The sequence below is a fragment of the Mus musculus genome, chromosome 6, assembly GCF_000001635.26.
Source record: "Mus musculus strain C57BL/6J chromosome 6, GRCm38.p6 C57BL/6J".
In the NCBI taxonomy this organism is placed as follows: Eukaryota; Metazoa; Chordata; class Mammalia; order Rodentia; family Muridae; genus Mus; species Mus musculus.
The window spans coordinates 65,082,190-65,108,250 of NC_000072.6; the positions used below are offsets into that span (position 1 = coordinate 65,082,190).

The window sequence follows — 26,061 nt, forward strand, 5'->3', positions numbered from 1 at the left end:
AAACACCATAATCACAAGGATGATTTTTCTTGTAACTTGGAAGCATATCATAAATATTATATGGTGATATGAATCAAAATCACCCGTCTTTATTCTAGCAGATGGCTGTCTGTTAGCTTCCTCGCTTCAGTTATGTAGGGAATTTCTTTTTTCTCAGTGGGCTGCCAAGTGATTTCTTAGCCTTTTTATCCTTTGCATAAGAATATTTGGGCTTTGTTCCTTAGGGCATAGGTCTTTTCTTATTTAGCATCTCTTTTTTGAAAACATTCTTTTAAAGTTTCACATACAATCATTTACATTTACACAGGTGCTATATTATAGTTGATTTTTTTTTTTTTTTTCGTGACAGGATTTCTCTGTGTAGCCCTGGCTGTCCTGGAACTCACTCTGTAGACCAGGCTGGCCTCAAACTCAGAAATCCACCTGCCTCTGCCTCCCAAGTGCTGGGATCAAAGGTGTGTGCCACCACTGCCCAGCTGATAACCTGTTTTGTGTTTTTGTTTTTTTTAAATCTGTAGGGTTGTACTTTGATACGACTTCTGGTTATTCTTAATATTCAGTAGTCATAGAAAGTGACAGAAATGGAAGGAAGTTTAGCCCTATAGTCTATTTTGCTCTATTGTGTTTACTAATGGGTGAAGCTAAGCTTTTAGGGGGAAAATTAGTAGATAGGAAATGTTGTGGTGAGTTTTTACTTTGTGCCCTTGGGTGGGCTGCACTGTTTCATCTTTGGATCTGTGGATGAAAGACAGACACACACATTAGCTTATTTCTAATATGCTTTTAGCTCATGGCTGGTCACTTCTAAGCCTCCCGTGGCTAGCATGCTTTCCCTTTACCCCTAGCTCAGTACCTTCTAAATAGCCTTACCTTTGCTGCCCTGTTACCCTCTGAGGCCCATTGGTCTCTGCTGTCCAAAATGCTGCTGAGCAGCCTTTCTGGGGACCTCTTTCTCTTTATACTTATATTTTGGCTGATATTCCTTTTGTAGCTCTAATTCTGATCTGTCTCTCTCCCCCTGGTCATGGCGATCTTCTCTTTTTCTCTTAGCCTGCACAACTCTAAGGTCTTGCCCTGTCTCCCCTTTCCCAGCCATTGACCGCTGGCGTCTTTATTGATCAGTAAAAACCAATTGGGGACAAGTATCTCCTGCGGCAGTACTAGCAGATTTCCGATTAAATCAAAATATCAGAACCATTCCTGTACAAGGAAATATGAAAACTTAATATTTTCAATATAAGGAAACATTTGCTGTATCAATAAACTTTATAATAAATTTGAGTTTACGTATTTCTGTGTGAAAAGACGTTGTTTGAAGTGGCAGTATGTCAATGAAGCACATAAGAATTCAAATGTGTACATGAAAAGCCAGTTCACTCATCACTCTTGATGGCTTTACAAACTTTTCTCCCCTCAAAGAAAGAATTTGGATTTGGCTGCTCAGTGTGGTTGTGCACTCCTGCTACCCACTGTTTGGAAGCAGAGGTGAGAAGGTTACAGTTCTGAGGGGAGTCTGAGTCATGGCACAAAACCTTTAATTAATTAACTAGAAAGAAACTTACATTCTGACTGCTAGATTTGAACTGTTGAACTATTTTTCTTTTTATGCCACAGTTTACAAAGATGTCTAAAATCAATGGCCTATCTGAAGATTTGATATGGAATTGCAAAACGGTAATTCAAGAAAGGGACGTAGTTATAAGACTTATGAACAAATGTGAGGACATTTCAAATAAACTGACCAAACAAGTTACGATGCTCACCGGGAATGGAGGCGGATGGAACAGAGAACAGCCCTCCCTTCTAAACCAAAGGTATCATTCACTCATTACAGATATTTTGATCTTATTTTATAAAGTATCTAAACTTTTATTTGCATTGTGGTTAGGGAAACCAAATGTGATTCAGTAACTAAGGTTAGAAGAAAATTCTCCAAGGTTCTCAGTGACAAACAGGGGTATGCCAGTATATTTTCATTGATCCCTTCCTAGGCAGGGGATTTTACTCTAGTGTGTTGTTATGCGGCCTTATATAATCTTTATCTTCCTTATCCGGTAACAGATAGCTTTATGTGTATCCACTGAGGCTAATAAGAATGGTTTTAGCCTATAGGTGGAACAACATTATGAACTAACCAGTACCCAGGAGCTCTTGACTCTAGCTGCATATGTATCAAAAGATGGCCTAGTCGGCCATCACTGGAAAGAGAGGCCCATTGGACATGCAAACTTTATATGCCCCAGTACAGGGGAACGCCAGGGCCAAAAAGCGGGAGTGGATGGGTCGGGGAGTGGAGGTGGGTGGGTATGGGGGACTTTTGGGATAGCATTGGAAATGTAAATGAGGAAAATACCTAATTAAAAAAAATCCATCAAAATTAAAAAAAAAAAAAAGAAGAAGAATGGTTTTAGCCATGCTGTGTAAACTGACGATTTTGTTCTTCGTGTTTTTTTAAGCACTTTGAGAAGTCTTCTTGGGGTTAGAAACAATTCAAGAGGACACAGCAGACCACAACTGTACACAGTTTGTTTTCTATGTGCTACTTATTAAAATACCTTGCCAGAAGCCCTGGCAAAAACTAAATATGCACAACCATCTAACTATCAGTACATGGTCAAGTGGCATTTTGTAGTTGTGCAGAATGCACATGGTGTTGGAGGATTGTAGTACGAGAAAGTACATTTTGAATTTCTTTTAATAATTTGCTTAGTTTTAAGTAGTTTGGAAATATAAACCTGTTCAGAATACTTCCTTTTCAGGAAATACATTCAGTTGCTCATTTTGGTATTTGCTTGTTTTTACATTTGTTTCTGTTTTTTGTTTTGTTTTGTTTTTGTTTTTGAGATGGGCTTCTTATACATACATAGCCTTAGCTGCCTTAGTGCTCACTGTGAAGTCTAGTCTGGTCTCAAACTAATGGCAATTCTCCTGACTCATATACTAAGTGCTGAGTTTGTAGTTGTACTCCATGGAACCACCATACTTGGCTGTAATACTTTTTGTGGAGCAAAAAATAAAAATAGCCCACGTCCCTAAAAATCAAGGACTAGTTGGAATAGATTGTGAAAAAAGTACAGCACGCAGTGTTTATGCAATTGTAAATGCTAATTAGAGCCAGGCATACTGCCCCACCCCTGGAATCCCAGCAGGGTGGCCAAGACAGGAGGATCATCCCCAGTTTGAGGCCAGCTTGGGCTACATTGTGAATTGCGAGCTTGGGCCACAGGGTGATTAAAAAACAAACAACAACAGAAACAACAAAAAAAAACTTGTCTTACAGAGAGTTAGGTTTGTTTAGAATATTTATACTTTTTTGATGTTGAAAATATTTCTTACAGTTTTTTATTTTGTTTTTGTATTTTAGCACTAGGGTTTGGATTACCTTAGTTATGTCTGGTATTTTTCTTAGTTAATGATCAAAGCATATTTGCTGATGATCATTGTGTTAATAGTTCAAAATCATAGTATGAAGCAAAGAGAAAAAGATATGATAATTGGCCTTTAATAGTAAGCTCGAATCTTTTCTGTGCCCTTCTAGGGTGCTATGTGGTGGTGTAGGGAAACGTGATGCAGCTCCCACAAAAGAAGCAAGCCCTTTGTGTGTTGCATAGACAGAACTATGTCAGCAAGTTCTCCTAAGTGTAGTTGGAGCTGCTGCTGCTGCTTGTTCTTCAGCGTGGACGTGGGGAGTTCTTCACTCTGCCAGACTTTCCCAGTTGAGTCCACTTTATCATAACTCGGAGTTTAAAAATGAGTACTTTACTGCATCACTTAAAAACTCTCAACCCACATTCATAAGTTTCTCTTCTAAGTAGTGTGGTCAGGTAATAATCTCCTTTCCCTTAGAGTAAGGTTTTTAAGACATATTTTAGTTATAAATGTTAATGTGTTTCTTCATGGCATTTTTTATTTTTAATGAAATACTTAACAAGAAATGAAATTTTAAGTTCTCCTTAGAGCAGAGTCTGAGTTGTAGCCCCGATTTACTTGGTGGACTGGCCAGCCTTGTCAGCTGCCAATGTTGAAAAATTTGTAGATGATCATTGCCTCACAGAGGTAAACACTGTCCAGACAATAACTGCCATACTCACTTGTATCTTTTTATACATACACATACATATATATATATCTCCATCCCCAGCACTTGGCTTTCTCTCAACAGAGCAGAACCTTTGTGGCAAATACACTTGCAAGCAGTTAGTGCTAGGTGTTTTGTTTACCATGGCCAATTGTTGTTCATTTTAATAGGAGAAAAATTTTCTTTGTAGATACAGACATTTCAGAACTTCCTGTTAGAAATTAAATATTAAAATTAGGGAGATGGCTCAGCTGTTATGAGTGCTGCTGTTTTCACAGGACTTAAGCTCAGTTCCTAGCACTCACATCAGGCAGCACACAAATGACTGCAAATCCATCTAGCTCCCAAGGTTTGATGCCCTCGTTTACCTCTGTGGCATTGGATACTCTAGTCCTCCCATACACATAGTAATAAAAACCAATCTTTAAAAAATAAAATTTGTCACGTTTACTTCAAAACCATTACATATTCATACTCATTATTTCAAAATGTTAAACTTGCTTAAGATTCAAATGTACTGATGTAAGGAACTAGTGGCATTAAATTTGAGCTTAATTAGTTCAAATTTTAGAATAAGTGTTGGACAGTATATCCTGTCTTAGTTTTCATGTTTTTTCTTACTATACTTATAACTATCTCTAAGACTTTAGTAGTTGATAGGGAATTGATAAACTCTTAACTCTTCTCATTGAGAAGGTTTCTAACTTATTCAGCATACAGTAGGTTGTCTTTCTTTTCCAAGCGAAACTCATGAAGTCCTTGTTTGACAGGAGGGTTTTTTTGTCCTGGTTTTAAGCAGGAATTCAGACCTTTGGCAAATGATCTGGTGACAGTGCAAATAGTTTAACTTGAATACTTGAATCTATTGAAATAACTAATAACATTTGAGGAGCCATGGCACTCTTAGAAGACATGAACTTTGATGGGATGGCATGTAGGCTTTGTGTGGAACATTTCAAACAAGCTTCCTCCAGCTCCACACTTTTGCTTTTCACACTCATTAGGTGCAGTCCTGGAAGCTCTGCGTCTCTCCTTTCTTTCACTCCTTTGAAAATCATACTAAAACGAGCTTTTCTTAAAATAAATGCATCATTTCACACTGAAAGAATCATAATGACTGGGATTCTTTTTTTTCCCCCAGTAGAAAAGCACCCGCAAAATAATCCATTACTTTTCTTTTATGATCCCAGAAGATCATATAGTAGTATTTCCCTCAGTGGAAGGTAGGAGAACCTCCAGCCTAGAGATGTTTATTAGATTGCACATTAGAGTTCTGGACATTTCTACATTCTTATAAGTAAATGGATGGTTGGTCTTCACATGTAATTGTTAAAATTCTTAGGAAATTGTCAAAATAAGTGGAAGGGAAGTTGGAATACATAACACCTTCTAGAGAAAGAATATAGCCTACCTATTGCAATAATTTGTCATATTAGTTTCTTCATTTGACTTTTTCTGTTTCTTCATTTGTTTAGTTAGTACTGGTGATTTTACCCAGAGCTTTATGCATGCTAGGCAAGCACTCTTAACAATTAAGCCATATCCCTATATAGTAAATGTAGTTTGAATTGGCTTTGTTAAACCTATCTACATCTTCGTTGATCCTTTTAGGTTGGTCTATTTGTGTTTGAAGAAGCAGTGTGTATAAGGCAGCAGTTTTGTTGTACTAAGCAACACAGTCACAATATAGGCAGAACAAGCAAGGAACATTATATGCATGAATATACATACACACTTATGTATGAATATGTATTTTTGAAACAAATACTCTAATTTAATAAAGCTATTTAGTCAAGTATCTAATTAAAGTGCCTTACTCAGGCTTTCTTGTGGTTGTAAATAAGTCAGTATTCCTTGAATGAATATTTCTGTATACTGGATGCTTTTCACTTACTACATTTAAAAATTTGTGTGAAGTTTTTTGCCAGAGCTTTTAAACTTTATATTAGTGATGAAAAACTTTGTAATTTTAGTTGAAGAGTATTCCTTGTTTTTTAAATGATAGGCTGTGTGTTGGCATGTTATGGTGGCCCTCAGATACATTTATAAATATTGTAATACTCCTCCCCTATCAAAATTTTATTTTCATGAAATGTGAACTTTACATCTGTATGATGAGTAAAGAAAGCATTGGTAAGGACTCAAAAGCAATAGAGAAATAGGTTTTGCCTTGACCATGCATGGGCTAGAGCAGCAAAAGCTTTAGGGTTTTGCTATTTTGTGGGTAAAGGCTTTGGGGCTAAGGGAGTAGCTTAGCCCTTAAGAGCATGTGCTGCGTTTGCAGAAAACCTGTGTGCAGTTTCCAGTATATTGAGCAGCTCCTCATCACCTATAACTTGATTTCTGGTCAATATCGGTACGAGTAATATATGTCGTGCAAAGACATACATACAGGCAAGCACCTGTGTATACATAAAAATAATTTTTATTTTTATTTTTTTTAAAGGCGGCCTTTAGAGTAGGTCTGATTGAATATGAGGGCCTTGAGAAAGTTTTCACGTTTCTGGAGGCAATGGTGCTGCATCCGTACATCATTGCCTCTGTGGGAGCATAGAAATTACATTTGTAAATAGTATTCTTTCTTTTTGTAAGGAGGGCACATAACTTTGATGACTTTAGAAATGTGGACAATGTTTTTCTTCCCTGTATTGTTAACTTTTAGTGAGAAACATTTTTGTGAAAGGCTGAATGAAACATAGACTCTTGTTTAAAGTGGAGGACTTTCCAACCCCACCTCACTGGATAAAGATGTTTTAGTTTCAGAATTTAACCCCATAGTCACTTATACGCTACATACAGTTTACGTCCAGACCGCTTTTTTGTGTACAGACTAATGTGTGTAGAGGGAACTAAGAAGGCATAGTAAAAGCTGGAGAATGTTACAGGCTTCCACACTGATGTGTGCTGAGTGCTGTCTGTCTGAGTATGAGAATAAGCTTTGGATTTACAATAACTTCCCAAGTTAAAACCTTAGACTTGATAGTTTGTAGTTTTATAGCCCCAGGGTCTCATTTCATCTGAAAAAAAAAAAAAAAGATAATAGCTACTTTATAGCATTCTTAAAAGGTTAATAAGGTTAGTAAAAATATATGAAAAACGACATGCATTCTTTATATAGACTTTCATTAAAATCATTGCTAAGAATTTTAGCCATCTAAAACATTTAGAAAAATGTTTTCATCCACTATAACTCTAATATAAACAAAGTTGTTCCTAGGATTAATTTGTTTATGCATCTCTAAGTTAAAAAGTTAGAAAATGCTTGTATATTACTTTGATACTCATCAATGCTTAGTAAATTTATATATGTAAATCTATGCATATGCACACATACATTACTCTAGAACTAAACAAAGCCATTATTAAGCAACCTGGCAGAAGAACAAATTATGTTTGTGGGTTTAGTTCTAAAACTTGTAATTTCTTTAACATGCTAAAAGTCTAGTCAATATAATCTATTTTTCTAGACTAAATATCACTTTAATAATACATTATTGTATTTAATCTGATCATTTATAGAATTCAATAAAAATTTTGATATGACCCAATATAAAAATGTTTTATGTAATTTGTACTGCTAAAAGAAGTAAACAACAAACATTGAGTAAATATTTATGAGATTTAAAAAATTTTTATGGATTGTGTTTTAGATTTACTTTTTAAAAATGTACATAGCTTTTTAAGAGTCAGGCTAAAAGGTAAGGCTCATCTAGATAGTTTTGGATTTTTTTTTTGTATGTATGGTCATTATAATCCAAGTGTCAGAAATTAGAATAGAAAATTAATAAAACAAGTATAAATCTGTGATATTTGTTGTTTCTTCATCAGTTTGTCACTCAAGCCCTATCAGAAGGTTGGGTTGAACTGGCTGGCGTTGGTGCATAAGCATGGACTTAATGGCATTCTGGCAGACGAAATGGTAGGTGTGCACCATTGATAGAATTTGTAATTCAACATGGCATAAAGAGATATACTGCTATTTAAGACATTAAGGCATCTTCCCTTGCTGGTGTTTTGCTTTCTTGTGTTTTTTTTTGTTGTTCTTTGGTTGGCTGGTTTGTTTTGTGGAGTTACCAAAGCCGGGACATGTTAGGCAAGCATCCTGCCACCCAGCCACATCATTGGACATTGGAGTTTCACTGAACCCATTACAGTAGCTCACACTTTCTTTTACCTTTCTTTATGTTTATTGCTTTAGTTTTAGCCCTAGTCCTCCACAACTGAAAGAAGTTTATCTTTCTGGTTATGATTATATATCAATGTAAATATTACAAAAGTATCAGCAAAATCATTTCAGTGTTTGAGTTAATTTTTCCTCCAAATTACATTTACTTTAGGCTAAGCTCAGGAAGCTTGTTGCAGCCATTAGTCCAGGGATTGTCATATATGAACTTCACTGTTAGTCTGATGTGACCTCACCCTTTCTTCAACTCTACTTGTAAAAAGTATTTATTGAGCATGAGTTAAATGCTGCCTGTATTGCCTGTAGCACTTGGGAGACAAAGGCTGGAGGATTCAGGTTTGAAGCCAGTCTGGGCTACATGCAAACCCTACCACAAAAAGTCAAGCCAACCAAAGAAAAGGCTGTATTCAGTGAGTAACAAAAATGAACAATCATAATAATGCTGTTCCTGCATATTTCTACTGTCACTTTATACTTATTAAGAGAAAGATGCTATTTATTCAATATAAAACTAATGTCTGTGGCATGTCAGAATGCTTACAAATAAGGTGCAGCGTGACAGTTATAACTGAACTGGGAATCAGACCTGAGCTTGGTTGTCAACCTCGCCTTTCACAGGCTATCAGATTCTTGCTAGATGACATAATATTCCAAAACTAATATGAATAAAAATATTTAATGTCTATACTCTAAGATTATATTGGTGTCAAAAAGAATATGTGATGCCATTTTTGTTATTTGTAAAGCATAAACTTGTAAATTTGCAGAATGAAAATACCATGGCTATACCTCACAAGTTTGTTTCCCATAGCTAGTACAAGATAGAGGTGCTAGCAGGCTTGGCATCTTTTTGAGGCCTCCTCCTCCTGTTTTGCTTTTTAAAAATTTATTTATTCACTTTATATCTAGCTCACTACTCCCCTCCCATTCACTCCCCTCCTATAACCCTTCCCCGCCTTCCCTCTTGTGAGTGGGTAGGCCCCCTCAAGGTATCCCCCTACCCTGGAGCCTCTTCTTACCTCGAAAGCAAGGGATACTGTTTGTGTGTTCAGATATCATTGCCTCTTTGTACCCCTGGTCTCTCCCTAAAAGGTCATTAGCTTGACTGGGTTAAGACAGCACCTTCCTGACTGCATTTACCCTGAATCTCTTCCTTATGGCCAGTTGAATGAATACTGTATCTTTGAGTGTTAGCACTCCAGCATATGTATTTTGAGGGAAGAACAAGAACACATTCAGTTCATAATATTGGCAGTACATTGCTCTCCTAATGCTAGTTCAGTGTTTTGCTTTGGTTTTGTTTTGAAGTAGGATTTTATACTATTCCCCAAGCCAGCCTAGAACTTTCTGTACTGTAGCCCAAGCTGTTCCCAAATTGGCATAGATCATTCCTTGGTCAGCCTCTCAGTTGGCTGGGATTACAGATATGAACCACCAAGCTTCGCTCTGAATCTCAGTTCTGACACCCATCACTAGAGGCTGATGACCTTAGGCCACAGTATGAGCAGTGTTGTTCATACTGTTCTGTCTGGCTCATGCAGTACAGCATGATGCTGCTGGGATTCATCTGCTACTATGATATCAGAGGTTTGTTTTTGATTGCTGTGTGACATGGTCTTCTTATCCTTAAGAGTGCAATTGCAGAGTAATAGAGTTGGGTAATGTTTTTCTATATTTATGAAACAGTCCGCAGTCCATCTAGGCCACATTAAGTCCTGGGCCTATATAAGTAATAATGAGAAGTAGGCACTTTCTATGCAATGCAAAATTCTTCACTATTAATGTATGTCATGTATAAACCAACTGTTAAGATCCATCATTCATGCTGCTCATTAAAATAACTTTATAGAACCACTTGCAGATTCTACTCAAAACTCATTTGAACTTCATAGAAATTCTTCTTAGAAATAGAAAGTGGATTATGCGAAATGGAAAAATTTAATCCTGCCAAAAAATGTTCCCTTTTCTTTTGCACTTTCAAGTATTTGTTTATTTTCATTCATTTTAAAATTTTATATATTGTCTTTTAAACTTTGATTTTTAGGGCCTAGGAAAAACCATTCAAGCCATTGCATTCCTGGCATACCTCTTTCAAGAGGGTAATAAAGGGCCTCATTTGATTGTTGTTCCAGCCTCCACCATAGGTTTGTAATCCGGGGACAACTGTTTCTGTGTTTTGGAATGTTTTATATTGATGTGCATGTGTGGTGATGAATATTAATGTTTTGGCTTATTTTCTCTTTTTTTTTGAAAATGATACATGTCTATGTGTTTTGCTCGCATTGGCAATATTTTCCAAGAACCTGTGATGGTCATTTATTTTGGTTTCATAGTACTTATAAATTACTTTTTAAGAGTTAAAGGAGCTGGGTGTGTCAACATACACCTATAATGTTAAATACTTGGAAGGTAGAGTCAGAAGGAGCAGGGGTTCAAAGTCATCTTCATATGTGTGTTGAGTTTGGTGTCAGCCTCGGTCACATGAGGTCTGTGCTGGGGAAAAAATATAGCCAAATGCAAAAAGAAACAGAAAACAGTATGGTATTGAAAGAAAGATGAAATTTCAAGACCTGTAAGTCATATAAAGTACTCAGAAATTGCTGATTGTGTGCCTAGAGGCTGCCTGGGGCTGAGAAAAAAGAAAAACAAACCTGGGTATGCCCCGAAGTTAAAACATTCCTGGGAACAGCTTAACCTTAAAGATAAAGAGGAATGTGAAGACATAACAGGGCTATCTAAACTGAGTCAACAAGTCACAGAACTCTGACACCCTGCACGTACATGTAATCTTTCTGCTGATGATTGAATAAGCCAATAGTGTGTCGCTATGCTGAATTCCACACCCCTAAGCCCCTTACCCCATAAGAACCCCTAGCTTTCGAGCCTCGTGGCAGACATCCGTTATCTCCTGTGTGGGATGCATGTCGGTCCGGAGCTCCGTAATTAAACGACCTCATGTAATTACATCAAGATGATTTTTTGGGTGCACGCCGAATCGGGAATTGAGTGGGGGTTCCCCACTAGGTTCTATCAGTATAATTAGGTGGGATGGGGGTTGAGAGGATGTCTTACTGTGTGCCGCCTATCCATGCTTTTATAAATTCTTGGACTTGAGTGATCCTCCTGCCTCAGATTCTGAATAGCTGGTACTGCTAACCCGCCCAACATTCTTTTTAAAAAAGATTTTATTTATTATATATACAGTGTTCTTTCTGTCTGTATGCCTGCAGGCCAAAAGAGGGCACCAGATCTAATAATAGAAGGTCATAAGCCACCATGTGGTTGCTGGGAATTGAACTCAGGATCTCTGGAAGAGTAGCCAGTGCTCTTAACTTCTGCACCATCTCTTTAGCCCTACTCTGCCCAACTTTAAAACATTATTTGGATTTAAAAGTATGTAATTTAATTCTTGCTTAGTCATTTATCCAATTTTTATGAGTTAATGTACAAGTTGGTGTGAGAGAGTTTTGTCCATATAAGTATAAAATAAAGACCATCTTTCCCTAAATTAGAATTATCACTTAAATGGGGTTTTCTTCTGCCCCTTGCACCTCTGCCCCTTTAGAACCTCTCATTTTATCATGAGGGGTAGTTTTCATAGTGTTTTTTTTTCAAAGCAAAATTAACTTAATAAATATATCCTGTAATAGCAGATTCATATAATCTCTTGTTTTTTATAGATAACTGGTTAAGAGAAGTTAACTTATGGTGCCCCAGTTTAAATGTGCTCTGTTACTATGGTAAGTCATTTTGCTTTTCATTTAGTAATTAAAAAAAATTAAGATATATAATTAAACACGATAAATATAATCAAAGTAAGCTTCACTTTTAAATTCTAGGTTCTCAAGAAGAGCGTAAGCAAATTAGATTCAACATCCATAATAAGTATGAGGATTACAATGTAATTGTTACAACGTGAGTATTAAGAAAGTTTGGGAAAAGGTGGGGAGAATTTATATAGTCCTCTTCCCCCTGAATCCTTCCGCCACCCCCCATTTTTAAAGGCAGGGTTTCATTATGTAGTACTTGTTGACCTGGACCTCTCTTTGGACGAAACTGACCAAACTTGCCTGCCTCTGCCTCCCAAGTACTGAGATGAAAGGCATGTGCCACCATGCTTAGAAAAATATCTTGTGGTGGTAACATGTAGCTTAGTTTATGCTGTGATTGTGAAACAAGGGATCAAGTGATTTATCCTGATAGTGAAATGTTTTAAAAAAATTATTGTATAACAGGTTTTGCTTGAATATGTTTTGTTTTGCTAGTTCACTAAAAATGGGAGTAAACATTTTGTTCATTTAATTTAAGCTTCAGATAAAATTTGAGATACCATGCCAAAGACTTATAAGTGTTGTCCGCAAATATAATGGAAATCTGTTCCCAGTCAGAAATAGGAATTAGAGCAGAATAAGGATGACAGAGAAACTAATTTTTTTGTTTGTTTGTTTGTTTAGCTTTTGCGGGGGTGGGGAGGTAAGGGGGGTGGGAGGGAGGGTCTCATTTAGTTGGGCTGCTCTCCAAGTCATTTAGCTGAGTACATCCTTGAACCCTTGATCCGTTTTTTTTTCACCACTCCCAGGTTCAATATATTTTTGAATAGTCACTATATGGTTGGAATTACTGAGTATAGTATAGTACGTGTTAGAGAACGTAATATTTTTATAGTTCATTAAAATTTTTATTACTGTTGTATTCTGTCAGGGTCTATTTTGGAAGAATTTATCTAAAATTTCCTTTTTCCTTTTTTAAGGATTTATGGTATTTTTTGTTCATGAGTATGTGTGTTTATGTATATATGTACCACATGCATAGAGTTGTGAGCAGAGGCCAGGAGAGGGCATCATATCCCCTGGAATTGGAGTTATGTGTAGCTATGAGTTGCCAGTGTGTGTGCTAGGAATGATGCCCAGGTCCTCTGTGCAGGAGGAAGAAGTGCACTTAACTGTTGCCCATTCCTTTCAAAACAATTTTTTTTTTTTTAAAAATAAATGGACCCATATTTAGTCTTGAACTCTTGGCTCTTACCTAGTAATTCCTTGAACTAATCCTTTGTTTTACCTTTGTGTTCTTTTCTGCTTCTTAGAAACAATTATGAGACAAAGTATATATCAGTGCCAGATTATTTCTATTTGCTCTCAAATTGTCTGCTTCCCAAGTATATTAAAGTTGTCTAGAACTGTTTCATATAGATTTTCTTTTGGTTAGTACTGTATGATTTGGCTACAGGTGCATAAATATTCAATACAAGTACGTCAGTGTTTGAGAGCCGACTGTGTTTAGTGCTTTCTTGTAAGAGCTATTTGAAAGGTTAAAAGAAAAATAGTTTAAAAGCCAGTGCAATGGCTTAGTGATAAGGTAATTGTCACTATATCTGATAACTTGAGGAAGGAAGGAACATGACCTTTCTACCTGTGCCTCTGGTGTCACACATGTACTTACATAGCATACAATAAGTAAATTTAATAAACTTTTTAAAAGAAAAATAGCTTTAAAGACCACATTGTGTCCTAATAAACTCTAAGCTCCTAAAAGGCATAATCAGAAATAATTAGGTTTTGTTTTGTTTTGTTTTTGCAACAGGTATAATTGTGCAATCAGCAGCTCTGATGACCGCAGTCTCTTTCGACGACTGAAACTGAATTATGCAATTTTTGATGAAGGCCATATGCTGAAGAATATGGGCTCTATCCGCTATCAACATCTAATGACAATTAATGTAAGAGTGTGCTTTGTAAATAATTGTGATAAAATTTATCTTTCCTAATTTAATACATACACACATGATTTTAAATCATGAATTAGCAAGCTTTTCCTTTAAAGTTCTTTTTGCTTTTGGGGCCCTGTGGCCACTGTCATACTTTCTTCAATAATTCTTTAAACATGTAAAAAAAACAAAAACCCCAAAACCAAAAAAACCCCCATACTTTTAGTGCCCTATTGCACATGAGCTCCAGTTTGTATAAATATAGTTTATTTTTTAACCACCTCTCAGAAGTTATTTGAGGATACACAATTGTGCTTTCAAAAGATGCCAGCAGGTTCATGTTCTGCCTGAGGTATAGTAGATGATAGTAAATGACATCAAATATCTCACCTTTTATTCTATCACAGAATGTAAAATTGTAAATGATAATTGAATTATCTTGTTACCTTGTCTCCTTTACTGAGTAAGATAGACAATTAGGGAGGGAGAGGTGCTTAAAGAAGAAAACTAATGTGAGTTTTGTCTTCATTCTCAGGCACGTAACCGTTTATTGCTCACAGGCACACCTGTGCAGAATAATCTGCTAGAACTCATGTCATTGTTGAATTTTGTTATGCCACACATGTTTAGCAGTAGCACCAGTGAAATCCGAAGGATGTTTTCTTCTAAAACGGTAAGCATGCATATATGTTTCCCCAGATGTGAAGGTGTTTTTCTAGGCTCTTTTGTCTGTTTCAGTTATTTTCATGGCACATGCTCTATCAAAAGAGCTTAAATTTTTGTGAACATATCAGCCATAGTATGGAGAAAAATAATGATTATTTCTATGACCAGTAGTCAGGAGTTTTGAGGTTCAGTAATCTAAAGAACTGAGTAATAATTTTAAATGGTGGAGAGCTCAGATGTATGTATGTATATGTGTGTGTGTGTGTGTGTGTGTGTGTATAAATATATGGTACCTTAGGTTCATATATGTTCCTTTTTTTAATACATCCTTTTTTTCTTGTATATCCTTTATTGGCCTTCCACTAATTATAAAAACTTGTACAATTATGGTGCCATTATCAAAACAAAACTGGTATAATACTATCAACTAAAGACATAGACTGAAAACTCGTACCTAATTCCTAATCTAAAAATGTCCTCCATCTTGGAAAAGGTGACTGGCCTTTCTAAGCTAGTACTAGAACTCTACTTTAGGATTTCCAGATACCCGGAGGTAGCTTCTGTTTCTATAACGGTTGTTTAGAAGTCAGAGGCTTCATAAGGTAGAGCTTAAAGGTCTTACTCAGAAGCCTGACAGTAATCCAATGATTTCCTGATGACAGTAATCCAATGATTTATATCTATGGTTTCTCCGTGTACAGTCTGATGAGAGAAAATAGTATGCTCTCAGACTTAGATCCAGTGCACAAGACTCTATTGTGGTATATGACTAAGGAAACTGATTATAAATAGTTAGGTTTTAGGAGCCAGTGTGAGCATGTGAAGACGCCCATGAAGATGCCAGGTGCATTGTGCAGGAAGCTCCATTTTACTGCTCCGCCTTCTGCAGCGTAAAGAGAGTTGACTGAACTCAGGCTTTGAGCCATGTGACCTTATCTAAGCTGCTTCATTTGAAGCCTCTTGCTTAAAAGCCGAGAGAACACCCATTCTTGATATTCTTAAGATGCCTATCTCCTTTTACTTTTGTATTTGCATACATACACACAGTGTGTGTACACATTCAGGCCCGAGGTTGACTTGAGGGATCTTCTATTCTCCACCTTGTTGTTTTACTGTTATTCATTTATTCTTTGATAATTTCATACATGTTTATAATGCATTCTGGTCACAGTCATTTACCAGCCCTTCCTAACTCCTTGTTACCTGTACCTGAAATACATCTTTAGTATGTAATTCTCCAAAACCCTGAGCTTTGACTGGATACTGCTCTCTGTGGTTTTCATCAAATTATATTGACTTTGTTTTCGTTCTGCAAATACATAGTTGGATTCCCCCCACCTCTTCCACTTTACTTGTTCTCTCCTGTTTTAAACACAAGCACATGCACACATTTTTATTCCATGTGACACATTTAGTCAGTCAATGACTGAATTGGATGTTTGTATCTAAGTACCAACTAGTCTGGTTTAGATTTATCACTTCAGTAAAATATATAGTAACCTACCGTGAAACCTCAAAATATATATGGAGCTTCAAATAGATTATAGCTCAGAATTCAGAAATGACTTTGTAGGCCCAGACAGTAACCCAGTATAAAGCACCTGCCTTTTATTTATATCCACGGCCATGAGTTTAACCCATACCATTATGTAGGAGAAAAGCCCAAACAGTCAAATTTATATTTTGTTATGTGAAGTGGGAGTCTATAGATTATGCATATTGTAATATGGGATTATTGTGATGACTTAAAGACATAATTTCTAAAGGGTTGGGCTATTATTTTGCTTAGAAACCAGCAGACGAGCAGAGTATATACGAAAAGGAGAGAATAGCCCACGCGAAGCAAATCATTAAGCCCTTCATCCTCAGGAGAGTGAAGGAGGAGGTGAGTCCTTCTCTGCGGGCCCGTGGGTGCAGTCTTTCAGAAGGACTCTGTTCTTAGAACAGTCACTTCAAAGCGGTTCTCCTTTCCAAGGTTCTTAAGCTCCTGCCTCCCAAGAAGGATCGGATTGAGCTATGTGCGATGTCAGAGAAGCAGGAGCAGCTCTACTCGGGCCTCTTCAACAGATTGAAAAAGTCTATCAACAACCTGGGTAACTTACAGCTGACTTCCACAGCTTATGCAAAAAAGGATTTTTGCCTATGATAATTTTAAGGGCTGTTCTTTTTGTTTGTTTGTTTTTTTGAGACAGGGTTTCTCTGTGTAGTCCTGGCTGTCCTGGAACTCACTCTGTAGACCAGGCTGGCCTCCAACTCAGAAATCCACCTGCCTCTGCCTCCCAAGTGCTGGGATTAAAAGCGTGCGCCACCACTGCCCGACTGGGGCTGTTCTTTTTAAGTTAGAATTTGAAGAAATATTTTTAAGACTTAAAAATTGAGATAGACTTTAGTAAATTGCTCTGTCACTTTGATTTTAAAAAAATGTATATACTCTTTGGATCACAGAAAAAAACACAGAGATGTGCAATGTCATGATGCAATTGAGAAAAATGGCCAATCACCCTTTACTACACCGCCAGTATTACACACCTGAGAAACTGAAGGAGATGTCTCAGCTAATGCTGAAGGTAAGGACTTAACGTTAGTTAGACTCTTACTGAGCTTTGCTAATAATACTGGGAAATACTTAGGATGGTCTTATGCTGAAAGCTCATCTCTGAACCACTGCGGGCCGCCTTGCACGTGCTAACCAAACTCTCCACCATCCACCATCCATGCTATAGCCCTAGCCTGAGTGAGATATACTTTCCAGGCATAGATAACTTGATAGACAAGAGAATGGATAGGTAATCAGGCCTGGCATTAGCAAACTGTGGCTAAGAACTACCACTTTTTTTTTAAGGTTTTTTTGTTTGTTTGTTTGTTTGTTTAGAACATAACCATACCCATTTTCATTTGTACTGTTCCTTTAGGGATTCTCATTGTAGGGGCAGAGCTAGGTAAATACAGTCTATACCACTGCCTGCCAAGTCAAAAATACTTATTTGACAGTTGGATAGTGGCCTTTTATGAGAAAGAAGAGTTTGCTAATCCCACAGACTTTTATTTTTCTTATTTTATTGATTGATTGATTGATTTTTTTTCAAGACAGGGTTTCTCTGTTCCCCTGGCTGTCCTGGAACTCACTCTGTAGAACAGGCTGGCCTCGAACTCAGAAATTCGACTGTCTCTGCCTCCCAAGTACTAGGATTAAAGGCGTGCGTCACAATGCCTGGCCACAGACTTTTATAATACACATTTCCTTCCCCTCCCCCCGCCCCCCCCAAAACATGGCTTCTCTATATAGCCCTTGCTATCCTGGAACTCACTTTGTAGACCAGGCTGGCCTCGAACTCAGAAATCTGCCTGCCTCTGCTGGGAGTGCTGGGATTAAAGGCGTGTGCCACCACGCCTGGCTCAATAATACACATGTTTTTAAAGTTCTGAAAACGAAAGCTAAACCAGAGTAAGAGATCCCTCATATTTGTGTCCTGCTTAATGGAACAGTTTTCCCATTTATTTTCCCTATTTTGTTTTTCCTTTGTTGTATTTTTCTCTTTGTCAGCTTACTCTTTACTTTTACACCATTCTTTCCTAATTTTTTGTTTGTTTGTTTGTTTGTTTGTTTATTTTTCCATTTTTATTAGGTATTTAGCTCATTTACATTTCCAATGCTATACCAAAAGTCCCCCATACCCACCCACCCCCAATCCCCTACCCACCCACTCCCCCTGTTTGGCCCTGGCCTTCCCCTGTACTGGGGCATATAAAGTTTGCGTGTCCAATGGGCCTCTCTTTCCAGTGATGGCCGACTAGGCCATCTTTTGATACATATGCAGCTAGAGTCAAGAGCTCCGGGGTACTGGTTAGTTCATAATGTTGATCCACCTATAGGGTTGCAGATCCCTTTAGCTCCTTGGGTCCTTTCTGTAGCTCCTCCATTGGGAGCCCTGTGATCCATCCATTAGCTGACTGTGAGCATCCACTTCTGTGTTTGCTAGGCCCCGGCATAGTCTCACAAGAGACAGCTACATCTGGGTCCTTTCGATAAAATCTTGCTAGTGTATGCAATGGTGTCAGCGTTTGGATGCTGATTATGGGGTGGATCCCTGGATATGGCAGTCTCTACATGGTCCATCCTTTCATCTCAGCTCCAAACTTTGTCTCTGTACCTCCTTCCATGGGTGTTTTGTTCCCACTTCTAAGGAGGGGCATAGTGTCTACACTTCAGTCTTCATTTTTCTTGAGTTTCATGTGTTTAGGAAATTGTATCTTATATCTTGGGTATCCTAGGTTTTGGGCTAATATCCACTTATCAGTGAGTACATATTGTGTGAGTTCCTTTGTGAATGTGTTACCTCACTCAGAATGATGCCCTCCAGGTCCATCCACTTGGCTAGGAATTTCATAAATTCATTCTTTTTAATAGCTGAGTAGTACTCCATTGTGTAGATGTACCACATTTTCTGTATCCATTCCTCTGTTGAGGGGCATCTGGGTTCTTTCCAGCTTCTGGCTATTATAAATAAGGCTGCTATGAACATAGTGGAGCATGTGTCCTTCTTACCAGTTGGGGCATCTTCTGGATATATGCCCAGGAGAGGTATTGCTGGATCCTCCGGTAGTACTATGTCCAATTTTCTGAGGAACCGCCAGACGGATTTCCAGAGTGGTTGTACAAGCCTGCAATCCCACCAACAATGGAGGAGTGTTCCTCTTTCTCCATATCCTCGCCAGCATCTGCTGTCTCCTGAATTTTTGATCTTAGCCATTCTGACTGGTGTGAGGTGGAATCTCAGGGTTGTTTTGATTTGCATTTCCCTGATGATTAAGGATGTTGAACATTTTTTCAGGTGCTTCTCTGCCATTCGGTATTCCTCAGGTGAGAATTCTTTGTTCAGTTCTGAGCCCCAGTTTTTAATGGGGTTATTTGATTTTCTGAAGTCCACCTTCTTGAGTTCTTTATATATGTTGGATATTAGTCCCCTATCTGATTTAGGATAGGTAAAGATCCTTTCCCAATCTGTTGGTGGTCTTTTTGTCTTATTGACGGTGTCTTTTGCCTTGCAGAAACTTTGGAGTTTCATTAGGTCCCATTTGTCAATTCTTGATCTTACAGCACAAGCCATTGCTGTTCTGTTCAGGAATTTTTCCCCTGTGCCCATATCTTCAAGGCTTTTCCCCACTTTCTCCTCTATAAGTTTCAGTGTCTCTGGTTTTATGTGAAGTTCCTTGATCCACTTAGATTTGACCTTAGTACAAGGAGATAAGTATGGATCAATTCGCATTCTTCTACATGATAACAACCAGTTGTGCCAGCACCAATTGTTGAAAATGCTGTCTTTCTTCCACTGGATGGTTTTAGCTCCCTTGTCGAAGATCAAGTGACCATAGGTGTGTGGGTTCATTTCTGGGTCTTCAATTCTATTCCATTGGTCTACTTGTCTGTCTCTATACCAGTACCATGCAGTTTTTATCACAATTGCTCTGTAGTAAAGCTTTAGGTCAGGCATGGTGATTCCACCAGAGGTTCTTTTATCCTTGAGAAGAGTTTTTGCTATCCTAGGTTTTTTGTTATTCCTGATGAATTTGCAAATTGCTCCTTCTAATTCGTTGAAGAATTGAGTTGGAATTTTGATGGGGATTGCATTGAATCTGTAGATTGCTTTTGGCAAGATAGCCATTTTTACAATGTTGATCCTGCCAATCCATGAGCATGGGAGATCTTTCCATCTTCTGAGATCTTCTTTAATTTCTTTCTTCAGAGACTTGAAGTTTTTATCATACAGATCTTTCACTTCCTTAGTTAGAGTCACGCCGAGATATTTTATATTATTTGTGACTATTGAGAAGGGTGTTGTTTCCCTAATTTCTTTCTCAGCCTGTATATTCTTTGTGTAGAGAAAGGCCATTGACTTGTTTGAGTTAATTTTATATCCAGCTACTTCACCGAAGCAGTTTATCAGGTTTAGGAGTTCTCTGGTGGAATTTTTAGGGTCACTTATATATACTATCATATCATCTGCAAAAAGTGATATTTTGACTTCCTCCTTTCCAATTTGTATCCCCTTGATCTCCTTTTGTTGTCGAATTGCTCTGGCTAATACTTCAAGTACTATGTTGAAAAGGTAGGGAGAAAGTGGGCAGCCTTGTCTAGTCCCTGATTTTAGTGGGATTGCTTCCAGCTTCTCTCCATTTACTTTGATGTTGGCTACTGGTTTGCTGTAGATTGCTTTTATCATGTTTAGGTATGGGCCTTGAATTCCTGATCTTTCCAGAACTTTTATCATGAATGGGTGTTGGATCTTGTCAAATGCTTTTTCTGCATCTAACGAGATGATCATGTGGTTTTTGTCTTTGAGTTTGTTTATATAATGGATTACATTGATGGATTTTCGTATGTTAAACCATCCCTGCATCCCTGGAATAAAACCTACTTGGTCAGGATGGATGATTGCTTTAATGTGTTCTTGGATTCGGCTAGCGAGAATTTTATTGAGGATTTTTGCATCGATATTCATAAGAGAAATTGGTCTGAAGTTCTCTATCTTTGTTGGATCTTTCTGTGGCTTAGGTATCAGAGTAATAGTGGCTTCATAAAATGAGTTGGGTAGAGTACCTTCTACTTCTATCTTGTGAAAAAGTTTGTGCAGAACTGGAATTAGATCTTCTTTGAAGGTCTGATAGAACTCTGCACTAAACCCGTCTGGTCCTGGGCTTTTTTTGGCTGGGAGACTATTTATAACTGCTTCTATTTCTTTAGGGGATATGGGACTGTTTAGAAGGTCAACTTGATCCTGATTCAACTTTGGTATCTGGTATCTGTCCAGAAATTTGTCCATTTCGTCCAGGTTTTCCAGTTTTGTTGAGTATAGCCTTTTGTAGAAGGATCTGATGGTGTTTTGGATTTCTTCAGGATCTGTTGTTATGTCTCCCTTTTCAGTTCTGATTTTGTTAATTAGGATTTTGTCTCTGTGCCCTCTAGTGAGTCTAGCTAAGGGTTTATCTATCTTGTTGATTTTCTCAAAGAACCAACTCCTCGTTTGGTTAATTCTTTGAATAGTTCTTCTTGTTTCCACTTGGTTGATTTCACCCCTGAGTTTGATTATTTCCTGCCGTCTACTCCTCTTGGGTGAATTTGCTTCTTTTTTTCTAGAGCTTTTAGATGTGTTGTCAAGCTGCTAGTATGTGCTCTCTCCCGTTTCTTCTTGGAGGCACTCAGAGCTATGAGTTTCCCTCTTAGAAATGCTTTCATTGTGTCCCAAAGGTTTGGGTACGTTGTGGCTTCATTTTCATTAAACTCTAAAAAGTCTTTAATTTCTTTCTTTATTCCTTCCTTGACCAAGGTATCATTGAGAAGAGTGTTGTTCAGTTTCCACGTGAGTGTTGGCTTTCTGTTATTTTTTTTGTTATTGAAGATCAGCCTTAGTGCATGGTGATCTGATAGGATACATGGGACAATTTCAATATTTTTGAATCTGTTGAGGCCTGTTTTGTGACCTATAATGTGGTCAATTTTGGAGAAGGTACCATGAGGTGCTGAGAAGAAGGTATATCCTTTTGTTTTAGGATAAAAGGTTCTGTAGATATCTGTCAGGTCCATTTGTTTCATCACTTCTGTTAGTTTCAGTGTGTCCCTGTTTAGTTTCTGTTTCCATGATCTGTCCATTGGTGAAAGTGGTGTGTTGAAGTCTCCCACTATTATTGTGTGAGGTGCAGTGTGTGCTTTGAGCTTTACTAAAGTTTCTTTAATGAATGTGGGTGCCCTTGTATTTGGAGCATAGATATTCAGAATTGAGAGTTCCTCTTGGAGGATTTTACCTTTGATGAGAACGAAGTGCCCCTCCTTGTCTTTTTTGATGACTTTGGGTTGGAAGTCAATTTTATCAGATATTAGGATGGCTACTCCAGCTTGTTTCTTCATACCATTTGCTTGGAAAATTGTTTTCCAGCCTTTCATTCTGAGGTAGTGTCTATCTTTTTCTCTGAGATGAGTTTCCTGTAAGCAGCAAAATGTTGGGTCTTGTTTGTGTAGCCAGTTTGTTAGTCTATGTCTTTTTATCGGGGAGTTGAGACCATTGATGTTAAGAGATATTAAGGAAAAGTAATTGTTGCTTCCTGTTATTTTTGTTGTTAAAGTTGGCATTCTGTTCTTGTGGCTGTCTTCTTTTAGGTTTGTTGAGGAATTACCTTCTTGTTTTTTCTAGGGCGTTGTTCCCATTCTTGTATTGGTTTTTTTCTGTTATTATCCTTTGAAGGGCTGGATTCGTGGAGAGATAATGTGTGAATTTGGTTTTGTCGTGGAATACTTTGGTTTCTCCATCTATGGTAATTGAGAGTTTGGCTGGGTATAGTAGCCTGGGCTGGAATTTGTGTTCTCTTAGTGTCTGTATAACATCTGTCCAGGATCTTCTGGCTTTCATAGTCTCTGGTGAAAAATCTGGTGTAATTCTGATAGGCTTGCCTTTGTATGTTACTTGACCTTTTTCCCTTATTGCTTTTAGTATTCTATCTTTATTTAGTGCATTTGATGTTCTGATTATTATGTGTCAGGAGGAATTTCTTTTCTGGTCCAGTCTATTTGGAGTTCTGTAGGCTTCTTGTATGTTCATAGGTATCTCTTTCTTTATATTTGGGAAGTTTTCTTCAATAATTTTGTTGAAGATGTTTGCTGGTCCTTTGAGTTGAAAATCTTCATTCTCATCCACTCCTATTATCCGTAGGTTTGGTCTTCTCATTGTGTCCTGGATTTCCTGGATATTTTGAGTTAGGATCTTTTTGCATTTTGCATTTTCTTTGATTGTTGTGCCGATGTTCTCTATGGAATCTTCTGCACCTGAGATTCTCTCTTCCATCTCTTGTATTCTGTTGCTGATGCTCAAATCTATGGTTCCAGATTTCTTTCCTAGGGTTTCTATCTCCAGTGTTGCCTCACTTTGAGTTTTCTTTATTGTGTCTACTTCCCTTTTTAGGTCTAGTATGGTTTTGTTCATTTCCATCACCTGTTTGTATGTTTTTTCCTCTTTTTCTGTAAGGATTTCTACCTGTTTGATTGTGTTTTCCTGTTTTTCTTTAAGGACTTGTAACTCTTTAGCAGTTTTCTCCTGTATTTCTTTAAGTGATTTATTAAAGTCCTTCTTGATGTCCTCTACCATCTTCATGAGATATGCTTTTAAATCTAGGTCTAGGTTTTCGGGTGTGTTGGGGTGCCCTGGACTGGGCGAAGTGGGAGTGCTGGGTTCTGATGATGGTGAGTGGTCTTGGTTCCTGTTAGTAGGATTCCTACGTTTGCCTTTCGCCATCTGGTAATCTCTGGAGTTAGTAGTTATAGTTGACTATGTTTAGAGATTGTTCTTCTGGTGATTCTGTTACCGTCTATCAGCAGACCTGGGAGACAGATTCTCTCCTCTGAGTTTCAGTGCTCAGAGCACTCTCTGCTGGCAAGCTCTCTTACAGGGAAGGTGCGCAGATATCTTGTTTTTGGACCTCCTCCTGGTCGAAGAAGAAGGCCCAAAACAGGGCCTTTCTCAGAAGCTGTGTTACTTTGGCAGTTCCCAGAAGCTGTCCGGTTCTCTGGCGCACCCTCTCACCTGTTCAGACTAATTTCCTAAGTTCTGCTGAGTCCCGGAACCAAGATGGCGACCGCTGCTCCTTAGGCTGAGGCCGCCTCCCAAGCCAGGCGGACACCTGTCCTCTGGTCCGGACGGTGGCCGGCTGTCTGCGGCCCGCCAAGGGTGCTGCCTCAGCGGCTCTGTGCTTCCGCCTGTCCCAGAAGCTGTCCGGTTCTCTGGCGCACCCTCTAACCTTTTCAGACTAATTTCCTAAGTTCTGCTGAGTCCCGGAACCCTGTTTGTTTGTTTTTTTCAAGACAGGGTTTCTCTGTATAGCCCTGGCTGTCCTGGAACTCTGTTTGTAGACCAGGCTGGCCTCTGTCTCCTGAGTGCTGGGATTAAAGGCCTGTGTCACCACGCCCGGCTCTTTTTTTTTTTTTTTTTTTTTTTTTTTAATGTCGATAGTTTGTATATCTGTGTTGAATGCAACAAGCTGTCTCAATTAAAAAAAGAAAAGGTTTATTTATTATTATACATAAGTATACACCAGAATAGGGAGTCAGATCTCATTACAGATTGTTGTGAGCCACCATGTGGTTGCTGGGATTTGAACTCAGGACCTTCAGAAAAGCAGTAAGTGCTCTTAACCACTGAACCATATCACCAGCCCTTAATTTTTTTTCTTCTCCTTTTTTTTTTTTTTTTTTTTTTTTTTTTGTTATTTGAAACTTACGGAAAAATTTAAACACGAAAGTGCAAAGAATTTGTATAATGAACCCTCTGCACATGTTACTTTGAATCATTTCTAGTTAGCATTCATACCTACACTATTTGTATCCTGTAAATGCCTAGATTCTTTACCAGGCTCATTTAGAACTAAATTTAAAATGTGGAATAGTTATTTACACACTAAGGGTAATGGTCCTTGTATACATTAGTAATGGCTATCTTAACAAGACATGTTTGGGTAGAATGAGAGGAATTTCTTATCTGTAAGTGTTTAGACATACTATCTCTAAAAGAGTTAAGAATTTTCCTTTTGGGGGGATGGAGAGATGGCTCAAAGGTTAAGAGCACTGACTGCTCTTCTAGAGGTTCTGAGTTTAATTCTCAGCAACCACATGGTGGCTTATAACCATCTGTAATGAGATCTGATGTCCTCTTCTGGTGTGTCTGAAGACAGCTACAGTGTACTCGTATAAATAAAAATAAATTAAAAAAAAAAGGGAGGAAGGGAAGAAAAAAAGGAAAAAAAATCTCCCCTGTTTTATGATATCCCAAATTAGCACTCATGTCTTATCTTAATCTGTTTTACTAAAATGTCTGATTTGGGCATTTTTTTCAAATGTGTGATGTTTTTATTAAATTAATCTATTCATATTGTGAATTGTATATGATGTTTTGTTATGTTTCATTTTAAAAAGGAACCTACGCACTGTGAGGCCAACCCTGACCTGATCTTTGAAGACATGGAAGTTATGACAGATTTTGAACTACATGTACTTTGTAAACAGTATCAACACATTAATAGTTACCAGTTAGACATGGATTTAATTTTAGATTCTGGGAAATTCCGAGCCTTAGGATGCATCTTGTCTGAGTTGAAACAGAAGGTATTAAACAGAATGACTGACTGTCTCTCTCTATTTGCCTTGTTGGTTGAACTTATGAAACAGGAGTGTTAGAAAAGATGACGCTGGCTTGATTGTTTGTTATACTTTTTAAAGTTAAGTTTATGTTCTTCCAGAACCTAGTGTCTTAAAGTTGCCTCATATATTTTTTCTGTTTATTTTTCTTTTTATAGAACTTAAGAAAATAATAAGTTAGATTAGATCACATCTGTGTTGATTTTTTTTTTTAATTTTAATTATTATTTCAGAGGTGACCTATTTCTTCAAAG

At 37.8% G+C, this 26,061-nt stretch overlaps 1 protein-coding gene across 9 annotated transcripts in view; it reads left to right on the top strand.

The window, feature by feature from the left end:
- Smarcad1 (SWI/SNF-related, matrix-associated actin-dependent regulator of chromatin, subfamily a, containing DEAD/H box 1) overlaps nucleotides 1-26,061 on the top strand; it is a 73,471-nt gene that overhangs the window by 39,599 nt on the left and 7,811 nt on the right. For 7 of the 9 annotated variants that reach the window (NM_007958.2, NM_001355250.1, XM_006505510.3 and 4 more), the window contains 11 exons: nucleotides 1,615-1,814; nucleotides 7,907-7,997; nucleotides 10,306-10,405; nucleotides 11,942-12,001; nucleotides 12,101-12,176; nucleotides 13,842-13,977; nucleotides 14,501-14,638; nucleotides 16,421-16,516; nucleotides 16,607-16,724; nucleotides 17,077-17,198; nucleotides 25,586-25,774. In NM_007958.2, coding sequence (NP_031984.1) covers nucleotides 1,615-1,814; nucleotides 7,907-7,997; nucleotides 10,306-10,405; nucleotides 11,942-12,001; nucleotides 12,101-12,176; nucleotides 13,842-13,977; nucleotides 14,501-14,638; nucleotides 16,421-16,516; nucleotides 16,607-16,724; nucleotides 17,077-17,198; nucleotides 25,586-25,774 — 1,326 coding nt within the window. Of the gene's footprint in view, nucleotides 1-1,614; nucleotides 1,815-3,538; nucleotides 3,716-7,906; nucleotides 7,998-10,305; nucleotides 10,406-11,941; nucleotides 12,002-12,100; nucleotides 12,177-13,841; nucleotides 13,978-14,500; nucleotides 14,639-16,420; nucleotides 16,517-16,606; nucleotides 16,725-17,076; nucleotides 17,199-25,585; nucleotides 25,775-26,061 lie in introns of those variants that run through there. The other 2 variants (XR_003956162.1, XR_003956163.1) reach the window with 1 other exon arrangement.